At 35.6% G+C, this 23346-nt stretch overlaps 1 protein-coding gene across 6 annotated transcripts in view; it reads left to right on the forward strand.

Annotated features, from left to right (window-relative positions):
* The first annotated feature begins 769 nt into the window (after positions 1-769).
* LOC117565983 (protein cappuccino) overlaps positions 770-23346 on the forward strand; it is a 41245-nt gene continuing 18668 nt past the window's right edge. Inside the window, exons 1-4 of one of the 6 annotated variants that reach the window (XM_034245392.2) lie at positions 770-1065; positions 15843-16224; positions 21800-21973; positions 22748-23326. In XM_034245392.2, the coding sequence (XP_034101283.1) occupies positions 853-1065; positions 15843-16224; positions 21800-21973; positions 22748-23326 (1348 nt within the window). In that variant the 5' untranslated portion in view covers positions 770-852. Of the gene's footprint in view, positions 1066-11395; positions 11978-15842; positions 16225-20655; positions 20845-21799; positions 21974-22747; positions 23327-23346 lie in introns of those variants that run through there. The other 5 variants (XM_034245391.2, XM_034245394.2, XM_052002261.1 and 2 more) reach the window with 5 other exon arrangements.

Genomic DNA, 23346 nt, shown 5'->3' on the forward strand with positions numbered 1-23346 from the left:
AATGGATAAATATTAATATTGATAACCAAACGTATCGTAGCATATGCAAACTAATTGTTTAATTGAATTTAATTATGTAAATACACGCAATTACTAGCATTAAAATGAATTGCAAGTAGACACAAGAGAGTGGAAAGCATTTTGGAATTTACCAAATAGTTCGATTCCGTTTCTTATTTATAGACATTTTCGAAAACAAGCTAACCTTAAAATTGTTTTCTGTGTTTATTTAAGTAGCTTTTAAAGTATGTAATAATTGTAAGTGAAGACACATTGAAAACTTGAAATCAAAATAGTCCAAGAAGAGGCGCAGTTGTAAGTAGTTGAATAAGTTACGATATACGATACGATATATGATATTAAACGATATTATTAGCATACGATACGATGCGATTTGATGTGTCCAATTGAAATCGTCTGTTATTTCTTTTACATTCTAGATATATAACTTTATCGCTCTCTATCTCTCTGTAAACTAACTAATATTTAATCGACTTATATAGTAAACATATAATGACAAAAAAAGAAAATATATATGTGCATATAATTGCATGATATATGTTTAGATGTGAACGAAGTTGGTCGCATGGCGATGGCAAACTAAACATTTTAACTGTAAACTTAGCGAGTAACGAGCATACTTCTAATAACGATATTATGATATGGATACGATAATGATAACGATACCGATAACGATAATACGCATATTGAATAAATCGAAATGTAAAACTCTATAGCCGTGTTTCAATTATCAAAATCGCATAAATATTTCAGGCACTTTCAACATGTAATAAAAAAAAAATAACTGCCAAATAGATTTGAATACTTTTTGTAACCATCGTGGAAAAAGAAATGGCAAATCATAAATACAGTTTGATTGTGGAAATGATCAGCATTTGGCTGCTGATCGTTGTGCTCCTCATGCTGAGTTATTTGTATAACAAATTATTTGGCGTCACGAAAAAAAAACCAACATTGTCAGAAACAACAGCAACAACATTGACAACAACAACAACAATAGCTACGAGCAAGAAGAGAAGAAAATCCGATGTGACCGCTGTGCAGGTAAATTGAAAATTGAAAATTGTTGCAATTGTTTTTTGTTCATTGGCGGCAGAGATGCCACAATTAAAAAATGTCTGCCTTTTTTTTTGCCTGTGCTTTTTTACGAGTGCACGGCAACACTGGCAATTGTGTGAGTGTGTGTACTGTATGTGTGTGTGTGTTGGCAAACCGCAAATGGTGACATTGCGCAAATAAAAAACAATTTACGATAAACATCAAATTTCCACAAATTACCTTATATTTTACGTGAGTTGCGAAACAGATTGTAAACCACAGGCAGACATACTCACACACACACACACACACATCTACACATACACAAGCGAGCAACGAAAAAAATGGCGAACGGGGGGCGCAGAAAAAAAAACCGCGACGCGCTGATTTTACAGCACGTTGAGCATACGCCTCGTTGGCCATTGTTTGTGCAATGGCAGCACAGCAGGGAGGCTTCTAGGTGTTTGTCAGAGCGACAGGGGAAGGGAATGAGAGGCGAGAGGAGAGCCCTCTACCCTGCTGTGTGTGTGTCTGTGTTGTCTGTTTGCTACGTACTTTAAACGTAGCACACGCCTACACTTAAATTTCGAAATTTGCAATTATTTTTATTGCTCGCCATTTTCGCTGGCTGTTTACGCTGTGGCTTTGCCTTTTGCCAACACTCACGACACACAAAAATGGCAACAATGGCTGAGGGAGCTTCACAGCGCATATCAGCAATAGCAACAGCAATAGCAACGGCAACAGCAGAGTCGCCTATCATAAATTTACACGGCACAGCAGCCGAAATAAAAGATAATACATATACATATATCTGTATATATCTAGAAATAAATATAAATGCCTGTTAAGCGTATGTCGCTGGCCTCTCTGCGCCGTGCCGAGCCACCTTTTAACAGTCATCACAGCACAGCACGGCACCATTTAAGAGGGCCACAACCTGTGACCTTCTACTACACAAAAAACAAACACAAACATCCTTAGTTACAGCACAGCAAGTAAATGCGGGCAAGAATTTTAATCTCTTCCGTTTATGTTTGTCATTTGATTTGCATTCATTTTTCTTTTGTCTTTGGCAGATAAAAAATGTCTTTACATATTTTGAATATGCAAAGCATTTTTTCTGCCGACAATTTTCTTTGGCTTTCCAGCAATTTGTTAATAGTTTTGTATTTCAATTGTAAGCTAATAACTACCAAGTGCTTGGAATATTTATACTTTATTTAATAGTCCTGAACTTATCTTGAATCTCTAAAAGTATTTCACAACTTTCTGATAGATGTAGAAATCTTAATCTCTTCTGTTCAAGTATTTTATTTGACTTGCATTCTATTTGTAAAGATTTTAAATATGCAAATTTTTTTTATACTATCCCTTTTCTTCGGTATTGCAGCAAGTCGTTAATAGTTTTCTATTCATTTGTGAACGAAAAACTTATTGCTAAATATCTTCACATTCTGCTTGAAATAGTATTTGATATATTTGGTATATTTATATACTTTTAGTATATATCTAAAATGAATATTTTGCATTTCTATTCATTTATAAACGAAAAATCCATTTTCTAAATATCTTCACGTTCTGCCTGAAATAGTTTTTGATATATTTGGTATATTTGTATACTTTTAGTATATATCTAAAATTAATATTTTGCATTCTTTTAATTTCCAACACTTTACGTCAAAAGCTTTCTGATTTGTGTACGTATTCACCTTCTGTTCGGAATAGTTTTTTTGTTTTATATTTTATATTTCTAAAAGGAATATTTTGCATTCTTATAAATTCCAACACTTTACCTCAAATGCCTTTTAAAGTTTGATAAATCAACTTATGATTGCAATAGTTTTTACATATTTGGTATATTTATATGCTCATAGTATATTTCGAAAAGGATTATTTTATAAATTCGAAACCTTGACCTCAAACGCTTTCTAATTTCTTTTATTTAATGTAATTTCTTCACTATGCTAACTAAAGAGACCCATCAGAAACATGTGCATTTTAACTATAATTCAGTTTACAATTCCTTCTATGAAAACTATGATTCGCAATCAACTATTGCCATAAAAAATAAATTTACCATTTCCTGTAACACATTATATCCTTCTTATATTTGCTAGACTTGAGCAACATCTCAAAATGGCCTTTAAATTAGGAATATGAATACAACACACTCTTCATATGTGACTTGTGTCACTTTAAAGTCCCGTAGGACACTCGCATCACAAGAAATTCTAGGAAACTCAATCTCTGGCCAAACTCTGTGTTGTTATTGTAGCTGTGTGAACGTATTAGCCTAGTAGTTGTTGTATTTGTCATTGTTAAGAGCAGTTCAATGATCTCTCAGTGTCAATGCTCATGACCAACAGGACAGTAATTAGGTGCCTCTTTGGCTTATTCCAAGTGAGGAGACGTGCCCGTTGGTTCAGTTTAAAGGAAAAAAAAAACGAAAACGAAATGTTAAGTAGCCGTAAAGTGGCCGACTGGTAGCTGTGTTGGCTCTGCTGGCTGTGCCAATGTAATTAGAGAGCATTAGGATTAGGCTTACAAATTCCGAGCAAGAACAACACACAAAACTTGATGCCAACTAGCCAGAGGCAAGACTTTCCGACTCAGACTCTCGCTCTCATTCTCGTTCTCGATTTCTCTTCTAACTGGCATTATTGTTTTGTATTTTTTTTGGTGCTGGCTCTTCTATGGTTCTTCTCGCTTCAAGAAATGAAAACTTTTCTTTTACCTCACATTATTTTTTTGCATTCGACGCAACACAGAAATAAATCAATTTCATGGCGCGTTGCAGAGCTTGGACCAAGTCCATAACGACAACATTTAGATATGAGCAACATGGGGCAAGGCAAGGAAATAGGAAAAAACAATGTCAAAGCCTCGCGGCTAGGTTAAATTGTGTACAGGTACCTAAAATGTCTGCCCGAATATTTTAAAATATATGTGTGACAGATACGAGTAGGACAACGAGTGCGAGCGTATATGCGATTTGTTTGCCTTTTCCTTATACACTTCTTGAAAGGGTATAACGATTATTGTAAGGAGTTAAACTAAGCTGAAGTTAGCTTAGTTGACTGACTGCATGACTGTTTTATCATTTCATTTGCCTTGTTAAACTAAAATGTATGGCAATATATTATTAAATAGTTGTACATAAAAAGCAAAGTATACATATATAATATGATTTCTACGAAATTGTTGAAGTTATTCAATAAATTCTTTTGCATGCGAAAAGAAGGCGACTAACTACGTGTCTTAGGTGCTTTGGCGTCAATCTGGTATATTTTGTACTATATAGTATATTTTAATAATACTGCATTTTCATTTCATTTTATGTGCTCTAGAAACAAAGAGACTACATCATTCATCTATTACATTCAACTTTTCCCTACCATTTTTTTTTTTTTGCGGGTTCTACTTTTTGATTGTGTTCAGCTTTTGTTGTTATGCTTGTTGTTAAGCTTGTTGTTATTGTTGTTTGTGTTGTTGTGGTACTCGAGGCAGTAGCAAAATGTTAGCAAAACAAGATAAAATAATCAACGAATCGCCGTGTCCTTTAAATACAGCGTCAAATCTAGGCAAAAGTGTTTAGGAGAGCATATAAATAATAAATAAATTGCAAATTTAATCAAATGATAACATTAAAAGGGGAAAAATGCGCTATGAAAAATGTGAGAGAAATGCAAAAGGAAAGGAATAAAATAAATAATTAAGACCAATAAGATTTGGGCATGTCCCATATAAACTATAATATTTATGGAAAATATTTTGCTATATTAAACAATTTAAATTTTTTAATGGCCAGTAGCTTATTCTAACCCCGAATATAATCTGTTCATCTGCTTTCAACACTCTTCGTTTGCTGCATTCTTGTTTCTATTAGTTTCTTTACCTCGTTTTCGCAATTGACAACTTTAATTGATGAGCGTCAGCGTCAGATGCTATTTTCCATACAGTTTTCCGAATACACACAAACACATACAGAAATTTTCACTCCTTTCTCTCTCTGGTCAGGTTTCAAGATCTATGCCATCAACGAATTGGCAATTGGCAAACGGCGACGCGACAAAACCGCAGAATCTAATTTGTCCCAAACCACCAAAGCAATTAAAGTTGCAGCGCTGCTGCTGCTGTTGCTGACAATAGCCAGTGTGAAGGACGCAAATCGAGTGTGTCCTGCGTGCTACATCCTGCCACATCCTGAGAGCGAGAGCGAGAGCGAAAGAGAGCGTCCCCAATATTGCGACAGTAAATACTCTTGAACAATTTCCATTGATTTGTTTTAATTAATTTGCAACAAAATTTCATTTTCCTACTCCTTATTGTTGGACCAGCAGCGAGCAGCAGCGAGCAGTCAAAAATGATGCCAACAATTTCTGAAACATGTATTCAAATTACAATGCATGTGAGCAGATAATTTGGTTGCACCACCTATAACCCTTTCCCCTCTCTTCCCTCTCTACATACCACTTTTGCTGCTGTTGCTGGCATATTGGGGCTAACATGTGGCAATAACGCTAGAGAAAACCCAACCACAGCCATAATTTAAAACAATTTCAACATTTCCAGTCGCGCGCCAGTTGCATTTCGTTACATATTTTCATTTTCCCCTCTCATTTCCCCCTTTTTCCTGGTTCACTTTTTCAGCATTTTGGTTTTTGTTCTCTTTTTTTGTTTTTGTGACTTTTGAGCTTGTTGAGCGATTCCAAACATGCTACACAAATGTTACCTTTCAATCCTGTGATACACTAACTAAAAGTGCAACAATTATGCATTTGTTATTTAGTTATCCAGCGTGATGATGGATTGGAATGGTAATGAGTTTGTTTGCCATGACTTTGCTTAGTTATAAGCAATAAAAATCTACAAATATATGTACAAGATATCATCACACAATTTTAAGATACTTTAAAGATATTTTGAAAAAGAAAATATGTTATTAGAACTATTTATAAGTGAATAAAACTAATTTTATTTTCTATTTTTATTATAAACTACATATTTTTCAATTTTTGTTCTCTTTTCGATATTGTATACATTGAAAAGTCATTTCAATATAATTATTTAGTTACTTAAACAAAAAAACAACTTATATATAGATTCCTGAACTCTATAAAACTATGAAAAACAGTATTGTTAATTTTATGTTAACAAATTAAAACAATAAACATTTAGCTGTTTTTTTAATGCAATACCTCTTGTACTTTCTATCGTAATGTCATAATACTTTATGTAAACACAGAGAAAAAAAAATATAGATCGAAAAGTAGATTGCAAATCTTGATTTCATATTTTTTCCACCTTTAAAAAGATAATAAATATATAAGAAAAAAGATTTCTACGTTGAATTTTCAGATTAAAAACCTTCTATTTTAAGATTAAAATTTTGATTCAAGAATGTTTTATTCCTGATTGAAAAGAAGAAAAACATTCTTCAAACAAGATTAGTAGGTTGAATATTCGAACTTCTAAGAAATCACAATGATTTATCTAAATTGGAGCCATTTCTGGGTTAGTAAAAGGATATATTGAGTTTTTTGTTAGCTCAAATATCTTTTCTGCAAGAGCATGCGGGTTTCGTTTAGAGACAACTACAAGTTGTTGGTCAATACTTTTTGGTTGTCGTTGCACGCCATTGCAACAGGCAAAGGGGCAACTTTGTAAGGTGCGGACACGCCCACTTTTAAATGCTCTAAGCATCGTCGCGTTGCAGTCGCTGTCGCCATAGATGTCGCTGCTGCTGCAAGTCGCAAAGTCTCTGGAGCGCGCTCAGCTCGTATCAACTGGCCCGTTGTTTTTTTTAACGATATTAACCGCGCGGATAGTCAGTCATTGGTCACGCCCATAACGCCCAATGCAATAAAGCGACAGCGTTGCTTTGTTGGCGCCGACAGCGTGACACGATAAGTACAATTTTTTGTATAATAGAATTTATATGTATCGCCACATGAATAAATAAATATCTTATTAAATCCGAATAGAGGTAAATAAAATGAAGATTTCATAAAACTTTTTTTTTTGTAGCATTTAAATATAATGCAAAAGTGAAGAGTAATTAGTTTAAGGAAAAATTTCATTCCGATGAAAGTCTTGATTATATCTTTTAGAATTTCCTGCAATATGGTATTATAATTTAAGATCCAAAAGCATAACTTATTTAAAAGAGGTAATAAAAAAGTATTTTAATATGTATCCCCTTGGATACAATATTTTATATGTTTAATTTTGTTAGATATGCATGTGGCAACCCTAATCTGGACACACTGTCAATAGGCTTCGATAGTTCGATACAAGTCTCTTTGAAGTTACAGTCTCTCTAAACTGATTGTAATTACTTTATATACTTTTAACCAAAATACATCAAATTTGTATTATCTTGTATTATTTCCACTTTTCTTTCATTCATGCTTATGCGATAGTTCATCGCTCACGATGTCATCGCAAGATTGCACAGTTTCGCCGTTGGCCAACGCAAGCGCCATCTGTTGGCTGTTGGCTGCGAAGCTTTGCTACTGTTGTTGTTTTTGTTGCTGTTGTCGTTGCTTTTGCTCTTGCTCTTTCTGCTGCTGTCGTCATTGTCGCTTTGCACATTGCATTTTATTGACCATAACTGACTTTGTCATTGTATATCGCAAACGCGGCGGGGGGCATAGAACAAGTAGGCGAAGGAACGTGAGGAAGCAGCAGCAGCAGCAGGAGCAGGAAGTGAAGGAGACGATTGCGTGGGACAGTGGCAAACAGCTACCCTGAAGCACAGCAGCTGTTTGCTGTGCTGTTGTTGTTGTTGTTGCTGTAGTTTACGCTGTCGCAGCAGCGCCTCGTTGCTCATACGCCGCGTTGGCAGTCAATGGCAACGTTTTCGCGTTGTCATCAACAGCAGCAGCAGGAGCAAGAACAGCTTGTGGAGCCCGCAAGGAGTTGCACAACTTGCTTGCAACATTGTTGTTTGTTTGTGTTGCTTATGCTGCACCTGCGTGTGCGTGTGTGTATGTGTGTGTGGACTATGCTTAGCAGCTTTAGTTGCCCGTTGGCATTAAACTTTGTTCGCGTATGTGTGTGTGTGTGTGTTGGTTGTGCTCTTCTTACTCACGCTGCAAGTTTAGCTTTGATGATTTTGTTAACCTAGCTGGCAGTTTATGGTTCTTGCCACCTCGCGTCTTGCAATTTGTCAAACAATGTGACAAAATGCTCTCGCTCTCTCCACCCTCTTCACCCTCTCGACCCCAAGCAGCCCATCCGGAGTGCCTTTGAGTTTGCCTCTAAATTAATTAAATGACTTTCGCAATGTTCCAACTTCTGTCGGTTGTGCATGCATTTTGCATTAGTCAAATTAAAATCGCAGTCTCCACACAGCTCTAGCTCTAGCTCTAACTCTAGCAAGCTGACTGGCTTGCTAATTAGAACACTTGCCATGGCTGTGGCACATGCCTCATGCCACATGCCACTTGCCGCATGCCACATAGTCGCATTTTGATGCCTACCATTCTAATGAGACACGCACGCATCACAAGCCCAAACGCAATATAGCTACGTGCAACACATCGCGTTCTCTCTGTGAGTGTGTGTGTGTGTATGTGTGGAGTGGCAAACCCCAAGTAAACCCATCAAAATCCCACAAAAACCGACTCTCGGTTGCCTTATCAAATTGACGGCTGCTCAGCTTATCAACGGGGCAGCAGCAACAGCAACAACAGCGAGAACAGCGACAGCAACAACTACAATGAATATTTCAACGTTCAATTGACACACTCGTGACACACAAATAAACACAATGAATAATGTGCGAAAAAGAAAAACAAATCAAAGAGCCCAAAAATTAACGCCTGCAGAAAAGTGGATTATTGCAATACAAACTATTTAAATACCCTTCCTCAAAAGTTGATATTGCAATATAAATCTGAGCTTCCCAAAACTCTCTTCTTAGATTTAATAGTTATTGTCATTTTTTTGAATATTTAAAATGGTGAAAATAATTCAAATTTTTAACACTTATTTAAATCCAACTTCTAACTACTTTTCCCCATTTGTTTTAACTTTTTTCAAAATTCACTCTTCAAACATAATACAAATTCATATATCTAGATTATTTATTATAATATAATATTAAGATAAAATGTCATCTATCTAGTCACTTTAATATCTTAATTTCTAAAAGAAAAAGGAGTAAATTTCAAAGACAAAGACTATTAAATCTAAGAAAAGAGTTTTGGGAAGAGAAGAAAGTTTGGGAAGCTATTGCAATGGAAATAGTTAATAGATTGACAGGACGTTCGACTCTAAATAATATATTTAATATGACGATGGATATAGATTATAATTAATCACGATTTGATTTTGCACATATATAAAAATCAATACAATAAGATGTTAGATCTCAGAATTTAATTAGAGAAATTTAAGTCTGAAGACTTTAAACTTATAGCCCCAGATTAACCAGAACAGAATGATATATGAGCTATCAAACACTACATAAAATAATAATAAGTTTTAAGTGAAAACATTGCTATTTATAGCGCACAAACAAGCGCATACAAAGTTCGGTTATGCGATAACTTTTTGTATTTTTCAGTTCTTTTTTTATCAATTGCACAAGCATAAAAAAGTCACATAAAGCTTGACCACTGAAAATACTGAAAACAGAAACAATGAGCTCAAAGAGTGAATGCAAAAGTCCAGAATTGACGGACTGACTGAAAGAGAGAGACAGAGGCAAACAGAGAGAGAGAGAGACTCTGTAAAAGATAAAGGGAAAGCGCTAAACATTTTATCGCCACTTAAGCAATGAGTAAATGAAATTTTATTTTTATATTATGTACACTTTGAACCTATTTGCATCTGAAATGCTATGTGTTAGGTTATTTTCGTCTTGTTCGTGTGAGAGTGCAGTCGTTGCTATCAAGTCAACTGATAAGCAGAGCTGAGTCGCAGGCTGAATGAGAACGGGGATCAACCGACAGTTATCAGTGTTTAAGTCTCAGGAAAGCCCATAAAATAAAAAAGCAACGGCGAACGAGAAACGGCAATTGCAATTGCTTTATGCTTGTGTTTGTGACTCGCCAATGACTCATTTCCAAGCAAACAATGTTTAACCCTAATATAAAGCCCCAAAGCTCTAAATGCTAATGAGCTGTGAGAGGCGGCTGCATTGACAGCGAAGTGTGCTACGATTTTAGGAGATGATCTTATACTATCGACCTTTTATTTCAAAATATATATCTGGCATAAAATAATGTATTATAACTCATATATACATAATATATGTTAATAATATTCTAAAAATATTATATGTAATTTAAGTTAAATATGTATGTATTTCAAGTAAATTTAAGTTATTAATTTTTTATATTCTTTAACTTTAGAAATATTATATGAATAGATTTATTGGCTATATAAAAATATTCTATGTTCTGTATAAATCAAGTTAAATAGTTATTTTTAAGTAAATGGAAGTTTTATAAATTTTAATTCGTAGACTTTCCAAATTATATTTGATATTATTATAATTATTGATTTAAATATTCTCTTTAATCTCTAACATACTTAAATTTGTATACTTTTTAAATGTAATGCTCTAAGTGATGGGAGTCTCTAACTAATTATTTATTTTAGTTTTACAATCTCTTTTATAATTATATTATTATTTTTATTGCTTCAGAATTTTATAATAATTTTAAAATAATAATAATAATAATAATAATAATAATAATAATAATAATAATAATAATAATAATAATAATAATAATAATAATAATAATAATAATAATAATAATAATAATAATAATAATAATAATAATAATAATAATAATAATAATAATAAATAATAATAATAATAATAATAATAATAATAATAATAATAATAATAATAATAATAATAATAATAATAATAATAATAATAATATTGCTTCACAACTTTACGACATTATTATTTTCAATGCTTTACATTCCTAAATTTATTATTCAAAGACAATTGCAGCGCACTCCGCAAGCATAACGACCACAATGTTAACGAACCGCAATAAACGCTCAGCTGTTATCGAAGCGCGCTCTCTCTTACTCTCACCACTGACGCTCTCCCACTCGCAGTTTGACAGCACGTGCTCTCTCTCTCTCTCACTCTCTAGCACATTGTTTCGCCCATGTTTTTGCTTGACTGCCAGTGTGCCATCGATTTTTCCAGCTGCCGCTACGGCAAATTCGCAACGCCTCGTAACGTTCGCTGTTCGCTGTTGTCCTAGGACCGAAAGGAAAGAGAGGGTGAGAGAGGGAGCGTAAAACAGCTGATTTGCGGCGAAAGCTTAACTTCGGCTCGGTTCGATTCGGTTCCGGTTCGGTTCGGTTCGAGTTCGGGACTTTCGGTGTGTTACGCGGCGTGCTCTCGTGTTGTTTACGTGATGCACATTTGAGAGTCGGGTGCACAAGTTTCTGACAGCTGCAGTTTGCAGTTAGTGTTTAATCATTTCAATAGTTGCACAATATCAATACTCGCAGTGGTTGAATTTAAAACAATCAAATTGTTTGGCCATGCGAAAACGCAAGCGTAAAGGAAATTGTCACTCATTATGCTTAATGTGGAACGCGTGTGGACAATATTGATAGTCAAAAAAACGTTCAATGCAATTCCGTGCGCGAAAGTGAGTGTGTGAGAGAGCGAGAAAGAGAAAGAGAAAGAGAGCAAGCCGACGCGTCGGCGACAAAGTGTGAGCAAGAGCGGAAATTGAGGCTGTCACGAACTTGCCGCATTAGCACAAAACAAACGCAACAACAACTAAAGCAACAACAACTATAACAACAATAAGAACAACAAGTCGTATACGTATTATTAAGGCACAACGGAGAAAGAGAAACACACAGAAATTCGTCTTGCGGCACTGAGAAACAGATTTGTATAAATTGCACCGGAAGTGCGACTCAGGTCCGTAACAGTTTGTGAGTGTATGAGTGTGTCTATGTGTGTGTGTGCCTGTGTGTAATATAGAAATGTGTGTGTGTGTTGTGCGCTTTTTGCTTTCACTCTCATTTCATGAAATTGCACAAAATTGCGCTTTTGACACAATTAAGCCAAAGTGTTTACGTCATTACAACGCTCCACCACTCCCAGCTAAGTCTCTAAATCTTCACTGCTCCCCCTTCCTACGCTTCCCTTTGGCCAGCAGCTGTAATAATTGAAAACTGATTTGTACAAAGGACAGCAAATAAAACATAAAATATTCTTCTCATTATGCAGCGCACGGCTCTCGAAAGCGTGAGTCACGTGGGCGGCGGCTCATTTCGTGTCCAGGACAACGTCCAACGCAACAACAACAAATTTATTGCTACCAATTAATTTGAGCCTAAAATATTTCAACACACCGCACCCTGACCTCTAGTTCCACTTTCTCTTGTTCCACCCCCCTTCTCCTCCTCCTACTTCCTCACTTTACATCATCTTGGCTGCTGTGCAGAGCATGTTCCCAAGTATTTCAATTAGCCAACGGCGGCTGCATAATAAAAACAACGCGAACCTTATAAAAAATAAAAGAAATTGTTGCTAATTTGTTTTTATTGTGATTTATGTGGACGCCGTGAGCGCCATCATAGAGTATGAGAGCGCGAAGCTCGAAGCTGGACCAAAGAGAGCGTCCACCAAATGTGATCCAATTAAACATTGAATTTAATTGCCAAATATTTAGCCAGAATTTTAATTATACCCTGCGTTTTTCAAGGGCTGCCAATTGGGTAGCTTGACAGAAACTAAATAAATGTTAACGTTTCTCTAAAACTGCATAAAATGTTAATCAATCAAGCAACTTTTTAATCTGGAGCTAATTTCATAATAGACTTCAAATATATTACATTTTTCGAGTTCAGTCTATTGAACCTCTTTTCTTTCTTAATATAGTTTTGTCACAGATAGCTCATAATATAGAAAATAAATTTGAAAATTTGCTAAGTTACATCTACATATCAAACAAGTAAGAAAGCTACAGTCGAGTGTACTCGACTGTGAGATACCCGCTACCCATTTTGAATAAAAGAAATATATTTTGCGGTATTTTCTCAAAATATACCAAATATACTGCAAAATACTAAAAAATATACCGAATGGTATATTTGGTATATCGACATAGTACCGTATTCAAAATATACCATAGACGGCACAATATACCAGATTGTCGGCCAAAGCAACTCAGACCCCTAGTAAGTAGGCGTTTTTGCCCATACAAAAGTATTTCTTTAATAACTTCCACAATTTTTATCTGATCGCAACCAAATTTTCAGGAATCATAACTACTATAGTAGTTATTATATATACCAAAATTCGAAACTTTAGCTTTAAAATTACGCTTGTTATTCGATTTTTTTGATTTGCGGGGGCGGAAGTGGGCGTGGCAAAAATTTGAAACAAACTTGATCTGCGTGCAAACATAACAAATGCTGTCGAAAAAAAATTATAGCTCTATCTCTTATAGTCTCTGAGATCTAGGTGTTCATACGGACAGACGGACGGACACACAGACGGACAGACGGACAGACACACAGACGGACAGACGGACATGGCTATATCGTCTCGGCTGTTGACGCTGATCAAGAATATATATACTTTATAGGGTCGGAGATGCCTCCTTCTACCTGTTACATACATTTCCTGCCGGCACAAAGTTATAATACCCTTCTACCCTATGGGTAGCGGGTATAAAAATGATCGCAATATCCAGATTCCCCCAAGACGTTGCTCGCAACGGACTTCGCAACGGACTTCATACCACCTAAGCAACAAAATATTAGGTCGTAATGAAATATAATAGTTTGATTTTTGAATAGCATTATAAATTTAACACTGTTATTTCATTGAACCTCATATGGCATTCATTTTCTTACCCAAAATGAAAAAAACTTTTTAAATATTTAAAAATAAATTCATTAATCTATTATAACTAAACTTTCTACTTCAAGTTATATTTATAATAGTATTTTTATATTTTAATATTATAGGTCGTAGGCACTGCTATTTTAAAGAACACAGATGTAAATTTCTTCCATCTTTTGAATACTTTGTCATCTTTCATTTAATTCAATTATAGAACACGAACTTATTATTTTCACATATAAACAATACATTTGTTAGAGATACCTCGGAAAATGTAATATAAAGTTGAATAGCTACAAAGCACCATGATTCAAAAAATCTCTAATAAATATTATCAAAAAATTTCTTATTAACTTTCCTAGCTTATTCGATTTCTATAAATATATAATTTCTATTGCTTCAATCAGTTCAAATACTAGAAAATATTACAAGGTATTTTACAGTCTAATACATCTTCTCATTAAAATTTGTTACAATTTACATTACATTTGGTAGAGGTACCTCGGAAAATCGAATATATCTTTGAATAGTTACAAAATGTCAAGCTTCAAGAAATCTATAATAGGTAAAATTTTTTTATTTTCTATAAATATATCTCATCTTTTAAATTTATTAGATTTATTTTTATTGAATCAATTCATATATTATAAAATGTTATAAGGTATTTTGTAGTATAGAACACATCATTATTATTTTTACATATTTACAATACAATTGTTAGAGATAAGCGCTTGAACTTCAAACCAATTCAATGTTGTATTGCAAAGCAAACACAAACGGAAGCTTAATCGACTTTATCAATTAGCGATAAACTGTGCAAACTTCCACGTATAAGGTTTATGAACTGACTGACCAGGTGTCATTGTCATGACTCTCGACTCTCGAATTCAATAAACATTGCTCAACTATTTATCATAATGACGAAACCTTGAACATTGATAAAAAGTTCGGCGGCTTTTGATCGGTTTTGTGGAATACATTAATTTTAATTTATGATCTCAATTTATTTTGTGATAGAATAGAAATCAAAAATTGATTGTACATTTCGTTTTCCCCATGCATCTAATCTTATCTACAATTTGACAAACTGCACCCAAACGTATTATTGACTTTTGGCAACTTTTTTGATTAATATCTGCGGCATTTGTCACAAATGAAATATTAATCATAACTCAATACAAAATTCATTGACATTCAATATGAAATGTAAATAAATGAAGAAATGCATAATTTAGTGCAAAGCAATTCGTATGGAAATAAGTTTTGCTAGAATTTTGTATGTAGTAGAAATTGTGCAAAACTGCAAAATCACAAATCGATGACAATTAAATGTGCTCAAAGTGCACAATTTGCAAATGTTGCTATCAATCCATTTAATGTTCATTATTGAAATGTAGTAAAATGAAAGTTCATTTTGCAGCAAGTTGTCGTTGCACATACATACAGAGAATACATCTCGCATCTCTCATTCAAGTTGCAAGTTGCGGTGGCCTCCAGCAAAATGCTATTGACACAACTACACACACACACACACACATACACATACACAATAGCAATTCCTCTTGCTGGTCGAGAAGAATGAAAATCGTAGTACAGAGAGTTCCATAGAAATCAAACAAGCAAAGCAGCAACTTTTGTCAACCCTGTTTTCCTGCAAGCAACCAACCAACCAACCATCCAAGCAACCAACCTGCTTGTTCCTTATTCCTCTTCCTCTTCCTCTACCTGGCGACTAATTCATTTCATATTTCTGCAACATTTTGGTCAAAAAGTTTTGCAACCAAAAAAATACGAAAAAAAAGTAGAAAATCAACCCCAAACAATGCGACTGATTGAAAACTTTTTTAATTGATTTTTGTAAACTTCTGCTGCTTACTCTCTGCTTTCTATTTGTTCTCATACTTTTCTTCTTTTCGTTTTTTTTTTGCAGATAGTAACTCCAACGCAACTGCAGAGCTGCTTACCAATGGGCAATACCCAAAACCAGAATCGTTCGGCCCTAACGTCGTCGGCCCTTGAAAAGTCGCCAGCCACAAGCGGTAGCCTGGTGAGATTGCCTCTGGTCACAGAATTGAGGGAGAACCACGGAGGGGACGGGGGGAACAACAGCGGGAGCAGACGCAGCAGCCGGACGCGAGTTTTGAGCCGTTTGGTAAGCCAGAAGCGAGTTCGGGATGCGTTCCTTCAGGCGGCAACCACGCCCAGCTCGACCAACGGCACTCGCTCGACGCCCACATCACCGTTGGCCGAGTGGAGCACACCGGAAGTGGAGCATGGACAATTGAATGCCAACACAGAACAAATGGATTTTCGTAAGTCAATTTCGAGTTCAGCTCAATTTTAGCTCGCTTTTTTTTCTCTTTTTCTTCTCGTTTTTCTTTTTTATCTTCTTATTGTTTTTGTTTTCATGATTGTTGTTTCTACTCTTGTTCTTGTTGTTCTTCTTCTTTTTGTTGTTGTTATTTTGGTGCATCAAATTCAGTTTGTCAGTAATTTCTTCGGTCGTTGTTAGTTTTTTTTTCGTATAAATCGCCATACTTCAACTCGAAACCAAGCATCACAAACTAACATTCTTATACCCTAACTTCAATAACTTTTCTAGTGTGGAGAGTTTTAGATCGCAATACAGTTGATATTGATTTTGATGTGGAAATCACAGCAGGGTTGAAAATGAGAATGAGAAAAAAACAACTACGAAGTTTTCACTTAAATATAGAAATGAGAATGTATTCGGCTTTTTGGATTTGGTATTGGTATTTGGTATTTTTTAATGAGACTGAAGAAACTACGAAAGTATTTAGTAATATGAAAGAACTCCACTTTTTCATATATGTATATGTATATGTATATAATAATTTTCTGGATTTTCTATAACTTTTACGAGTCTGACTAATCGACTCAATAATAATATTTCAACATTTCTGTTACAATTTTACTGATAAGCTTAACTACTTTATTCAAGTACAGGTATAACTTAGTCGAGTTCTCTCGCAACATTTTTACTTTGTGCATTATGGCAACTTTTTACACATTGTTCTATTCAATTTTTAATTTTTTTTTTTTTTTAGTTTACTTTTGTTTTATTGTGGAACTCTGGCAACCCTGCAACTAGCTCCCTCTGTCGACTTATTGCAATTTAAGCGTAGTTTAAATAAGAATTTTTTGGCAAGTTTTTCCAAAACACAAAAAAAAACAAGTTTTCACTAAAGTTTTATGAAATTTTCTGGACTCCGTTTGATTCTCTCTCTCTCTCTCTCTCTCTCTCGCTCTTTCACTCCCACGTGTTTCACTCTTTCTCTATTGTCTGCCTTTGTTGTTTGCCTGCGCTTGACTTTTAACATTTTTGAGCTTTACTTTTCCGCTCACAGTGTATGTTGCAGTTGTTGTTGTTGTTGTTGTTGTTTGGGCCATGGCTTATACATATGCCTTCAACACTCTACCTTCCCTCCCACTCTCTCTCTCTCATCTGGCTGGTGGAACTTTCGAGTTCTGTGCTTGGTAACTTATTGGCAGTTTGGCTGGCAAAATAATATCTTTACTTAGTTGGCGCTACGTTGCGCTTCGCATTGGCAAAGTGAAATCAAAAATTTATAGATTTTAGTTATTCATGTGAAATCTTTAAGAGATGCTGCTTTAAAATAAATACAAAAAATATATATATATGTATATAAAAAACAAAAAAAAAAACAAATAACGAATAATAAAAACAAAATATGACTGCTTGCAGTTCAAAGCGAGCACGTTCCCAGCTCATAACTCACACAGATACACACACACACACACACAGCTTCAGACTGTGGAAACCCACTTCAAAAACTCAACTCTGTCTATTAAAAAATGCGTTGACTTGAAAATAAAAATGTATAAGAAATCTGCAGGCTGCTGACTTGAACCCAGCTGCTTTACCCCAGTTGCAAACAAATTGAAATACAACCAAAAACAAACGCATTGGCTTTTAAGAGTCACAAGTCGAAGAATTTGTACTCTAGTTATAAAACACTAATAACGAAAATTACAAAAAAACTAGAAATGAGTATCATTAAAAATTCGAGTAGATTTATTTTAGAGGATTCAAATATTCAAATAAAAAGTGCAATTTTAACTATTTCAAAGAAATTTTCAATTGGTGCGGTATTTTTTTTAAATATACCTAATTAAAATACAGAAAATCACGATTTTAATATGGTATATTTATATACTACTGCATTCAAAATATACAAAAGAGTTCAAAAATATATCAAATTCTACATTTAGTATATTTAAATACTATTACATTCAAAATATACCCAAGAGTTCAAATTATACCGAATGTTATATTTGGTATATTTAAATACTACTACTTTCAACATATACTATACTGTTCAAAATATACCTGATTGTCAAACAAAACAATTGTGAATTGAAATATCGAAAAAATTAAAAAATATACCTAATCACTATTTGAATATAGTATATTTATATACTAATACATTCAAAATATACAAAAGAGTTCCAAATATATCAAATTCTATATTTAGTATATTTAAATACTACTACATTCAAAATATATCGAGTGTTATATTTGGTTTATTTAAATACTACTACATTCAACATATACCATACTATTCAAAATATACCTGATTGTCAAACAAAACAATTGTGATCCAAACGCAGCCAACATTTTTCACATATCACATTTTTTCTTGAATAACTTTTAGGAAAAAACAAATAGAACTAAAATTGAGCAATGCATTGCAATCGACTAAATTGTTAAGCCTAAACGGAAAGCGTATTCAAATTGACGCCGAAATAACTCAGCGAGCATTTTGTGCTGCTGCTTTTCCTCTTTACAAAGACGCCATCCAATTCGAAAAGAAAGAGCATGGAAGAGAAAAGGGGGCTGAGTGGAGAACAAGTGTAGTGTGTAGGCAAAAGGATAGCAGGGGAGGCAAGTAGTGAGTCTGCTATATCAAAAAGCAATTCAAAGGCGGCTTCGCTGCCATTGCATGGCTGCCATTGCAGCGGGCAAAGTCCAAAATCAAATCAACGAAAAATCCTAAACGTGCCAAGGCGCGAGCTGGTCTCTCGGAGTGGTCGGGAGTGGAGGCTCCTATCAAAAATTCCCTTTTAGCGCGCGCGAGATGGCAGCGCACCAAGCCAGACCACGCCCCTCCAAGCGCCCCCAATTCAAACTCGTTTGCACACACACACACACACATAGTACAAGTTGAGAGACACGGATACACAACAAGTTTTTGAGCCTCTTTCAATGCATAAATTCATAATTCATGTGGAGACCATAAGCAAAACTCAGCGGCCTCCATTTGCGAATATAAAAAGGAGCCATGGAAATTTGCGTTCATGTCCGCGTTAACGGCAAATGATGAACGCAGCACAGAGGGAAGAGGAAGGGGAAGGGGGGGAAGTTTAGGCCATGGGGTATCCGCTGTCTGTTGCTAACTGATGCTCGCTGTTGTTCAGTTTCGGTTTAGTTTCTGCAACGCGCAACCGACCAACAACAACCGACAACGTGCTCAATTAAGCACCCCCTCCCCTGAACCCCTAGCACACACCCACACACACCCACACAACCACGCACACACACACACATACTCTCCTACTCGGTTTTTTAGAGCAAAAAAAAGTTGAGCATGGCACGTGGCGGGCCGCTAATATTTATGGCAATTAGTTTTAATAGTTTTGCTTGTACAAATTTTGTATAAAGTTGTAAACTTCCTAACACTCTCCACTCAATTGCCATCTCGCTCGCACTCTCATTGCATAGTTTTGACAACTGTTTAAGGTTGTTTACAATTTGTTTAATATTACATTAATTGTTTTGTTCGCCTCGCATTCAATTTGGCCCCTTGTTGTTTCGCAAATGAGTTTTTTTTCGCTAAACGAAATGTTGCACATATTAAATGGGATTATAATTGCAGTAGCTGGGAAAATGAACAAAATAAACTTTACAAAAAAAAATTGATAATAAATGTCAAATTTAACCTTGCAAATATTTATGTAGGATCTCTTTCAAATACATATAATTTAATTGACAGCCTAAAGATAATATTCCCATAAAATTTATGAACATTACCATCGAATTATGAATATAAAACATTCAAACACTGTGTGCAAACAAAATACTGCTATGAAAACTAATCGCAAAGATAAATTGTGTGCTTAACGCTTAATCACAACTTATAATTTGCAAACACCACATAAACATTTTCATTTAAATGCTGCCGACGATTTTAATGGCCGCCTGAAAGTATGCAACGCATATTTGCAAAACGCTTTGAACTGAAAAGAGCTTTTTTTGTAGTTTTTTATATACGCACTCTTCAGCCCAAAAGCATTCAACATTTATAATTAAATGTATTACAAGGTCTGTAATTTGTCTCCCATGAATGCAAGCACATTTTTCTTTCATTAAACTACTAAAACACGCATTGCGTTGTACTTGAAATATATGTCTATAGTGAATTTTACTTACATTTTGAATGCTCATTCTATTCACACATTTCGCTGGTCATTTTAAACAAGAAATCCCATTGCGGCTTCAAGCCGCCAACAACAAAGCAGCTCTGGGCGCTCTTTTTCCACTAACAACGCGTTCACGTTCTCTCTCTCTCTTTTGACTTCCAGTCGTGAGAGCGTGGCTTCGCTCTCTCGCTCTCTCTCTCTTTTGCTCTTTTGCGGTACCATAAACCAGTTGCTCTTGTTGTTGTTAGTAACGCTTCGTACTCGCTTCCGCGCAGATCGCTCGAGTTGCAGTCGCATTCGCAGACGCAGTTTAAAGCCATTCTTGTCGCATTTGGCTAATTGGAAAATCTGTGTGTGTGTGTGAAAAGTGAAAAGTTGTGTGTTAGAATTACTACGAAAACGAAACGAGAAGAATACGAAAGAAAAGAAAATACATATGTGAACATTGGAATATCAACACAGAATTACAGGTGCATAGTCAAAAGTTGTTGTACTTCGACTTCGACTTGAACTTCATCTTCTTCTCTCTTAACTGCAGCTTATCTTTTATTTGCTGCTTCTCCTCTCCCGCGGCTTAGTGTTTCATCATTTGTTTTGTTTTCAATTTGCTTTAATTGCCAAACACACAAAATTAAACAATTTGTTTGCGTGTTGCAGAACTACAAACACAAAAAACAAACAAAGAATAAGAAAAAAAAGTGACGACGCCAAAGTGTTCCCGTTCCCGCTCCCATTCCCGAATCTCGCCAGTGAATTTCCCCCCCCCTCGTAACCCGCCAGACCCATAACCAAACCAGTTTCAAGTTATTTCTTGTGTGTTGGCCTTTCGCTTGCTTTTGTTTGGTTTTTGTTGTTGTTTTGTTTTTTCGGTTTTTCTTTTGCCGCTTTTCACTTCGCGTCATTTGTCATTATGTTGTTGAGGCTTTTGCTTTTGAGTTCATTTTCCATATGGATTTTCATAATTTTGCGTTATGGTTTTCGGTTTCAGTTTTCAGTTTACTTTTTGTTTGGCCATTTCCAATGCCAGAACGAGAGCGAGCATGTGTTCGTTCGCTCTCTGTTCGGTTCGCTCTCTTGACAGTTCAGTCTGCTCTTTGTGTCGCTCTCCCACTCATTTTCTCTCTCTCTGAGTCTTGTTCGCCGCCTTCCAGTGATGCTTTGTTTTTATTTACTTTTATTTAATTATTATATTTTACACATGTCGCGTTTCCTCAATGAGCCGCAAATGCCAGCGACGATAAATCAATGAGCTCAAATTTTTCTTTCTTTTTTCTTTCATTATTTTCAATTATTATTCTGCTTTTGGCATTTTTAAGCACATAGCTCATCTTGCGCCACTTCAATTGTCTGTTTCTCTCTCTCTCTCTCTCTCTTCCACTCTTATATCTCTTTCTCTGTCTTTGCTTTGCTTCGCTGCCCCAGCAGATGACGTCGTCAGCCTGGACTACAACAGCGACTCCGTCGAGTTTCGCAATTGCAGCAGCGACGATTGTTATGCATCGAACTCCACATTGACGAAGCACCGCCGACGTCTGCACTCCCTATCGATCTCTTCTTCTTCTTCCTCCAGCAACGATACCGATTCCGATTCCCTATTCGGTAACTAAGCAATATGTCGACACTTTATAGACACTCGAAATACGATCAGAAATTACTATAATTAGAGTTGAAAACGAATTTGAGTATATAGAGTATTTTTAATAGACACCGAAGATGTTAACAATAAAATTATGAATTATTTTTAAATAATTTTTAGCTCTTCTCATATGATCTCATAGTGCCATTCATTCTTAGGAAGAAGGTTATGCCAATTTTCAGCAAATGCATAAAATTTCAGCTACGAGTATTAAAAATAATTTTCATTTACTTAAAAAACGAAGAATACGAAGAAAAAGAAGAAAAAAATCACACCTTCAATCAATTTATTTTTAAACGCGATTAAAATTGTTTAAAACATTTGTTGAATCTTCAGGAAATTTACTATTCCCATAACTTCGCACAGTAAAGGATTATTATTAACGTCGTTTTTGATATTTAGGCGCAATTTTGAAAAAATGTGTATAGATAATACAGCATGGACTTTTACTAAATAAATTTGCAAACTAATGTTTGTATTTATATTTCCAAGAGATATAAATTACGCTGAAGCTTGATAATGAAAGATAGATCACATGTTTACCTTAATGATCTTCCGATATTGTATAAATTGATATTACGACGTACAACAACTTATATAAATTGGACTAGAAATAAAGGAATTCCACTTAAAAAATCCCATTAACCCATTAGCTTCATAAATCAATCGAAATTCCTTTTATATACAATAAATTATCCAGGTAAACATAAAAACTAACCCAATTCTTTCGTTGACAGATTCAAACAACAAGGACTTGTTGGAACTGCAGCGACGTTGTCGTGCAGATAAGATTGCCTGTCTGAGCCTGAGTCGAATCACGTACCTGAACATTGCCAATGAGCAGACAGAGCAGGAGACGGACACAGAGCTGCTCAAGGACTCGTTGATAACGCCGGAGAGCTCGCCGGACGAGCGAATGGCGTTGCAGCTGGGCAAGAAGCTGGCCCAAGTGCTGGGCAATACGAGTACGCCCCAAATGGAAACGGCTCTCACATTGAACTCAGCACCAACAGCCACAACGCCAACGATGGGTGGAGGATCGACTGGAGTGGGAGTAGGAGCAGGAACTGGAGGTGGAGGAGGAGGTGGAGCAGTGGCTGTTGCGGTGGCAACACCGCGTGTTGACTCACCCTTGGGCAATGGCGAGCTGTTCAACATTTCGAAGGCCAAGAAGGTGGAGTTGCAGAATCTGTCGTCGCGTTTCAGTGCCGCCGTCAACCAAACAACATCCGCAACTCCAACTCCAACGCCATCCCCATCTCAGTCGCAGTCTGCATCCACATTCGCATCCGGATCCGCACCTGAGGCATCAGCAGGTGAGTTACCCAAATGTCCT

Source organism: Drosophila albomicans, chromosome 2L (genome assembly GCF_009650485.2).
Source record: "Drosophila albomicans strain 15112-1751.03 chromosome 2L, ASM965048v2, whole genome shotgun sequence".
Lineage (NCBI taxonomy): Eukaryota > Metazoa > Arthropoda > Insecta > Diptera > Drosophilidae > Drosophila > Drosophila albomicans.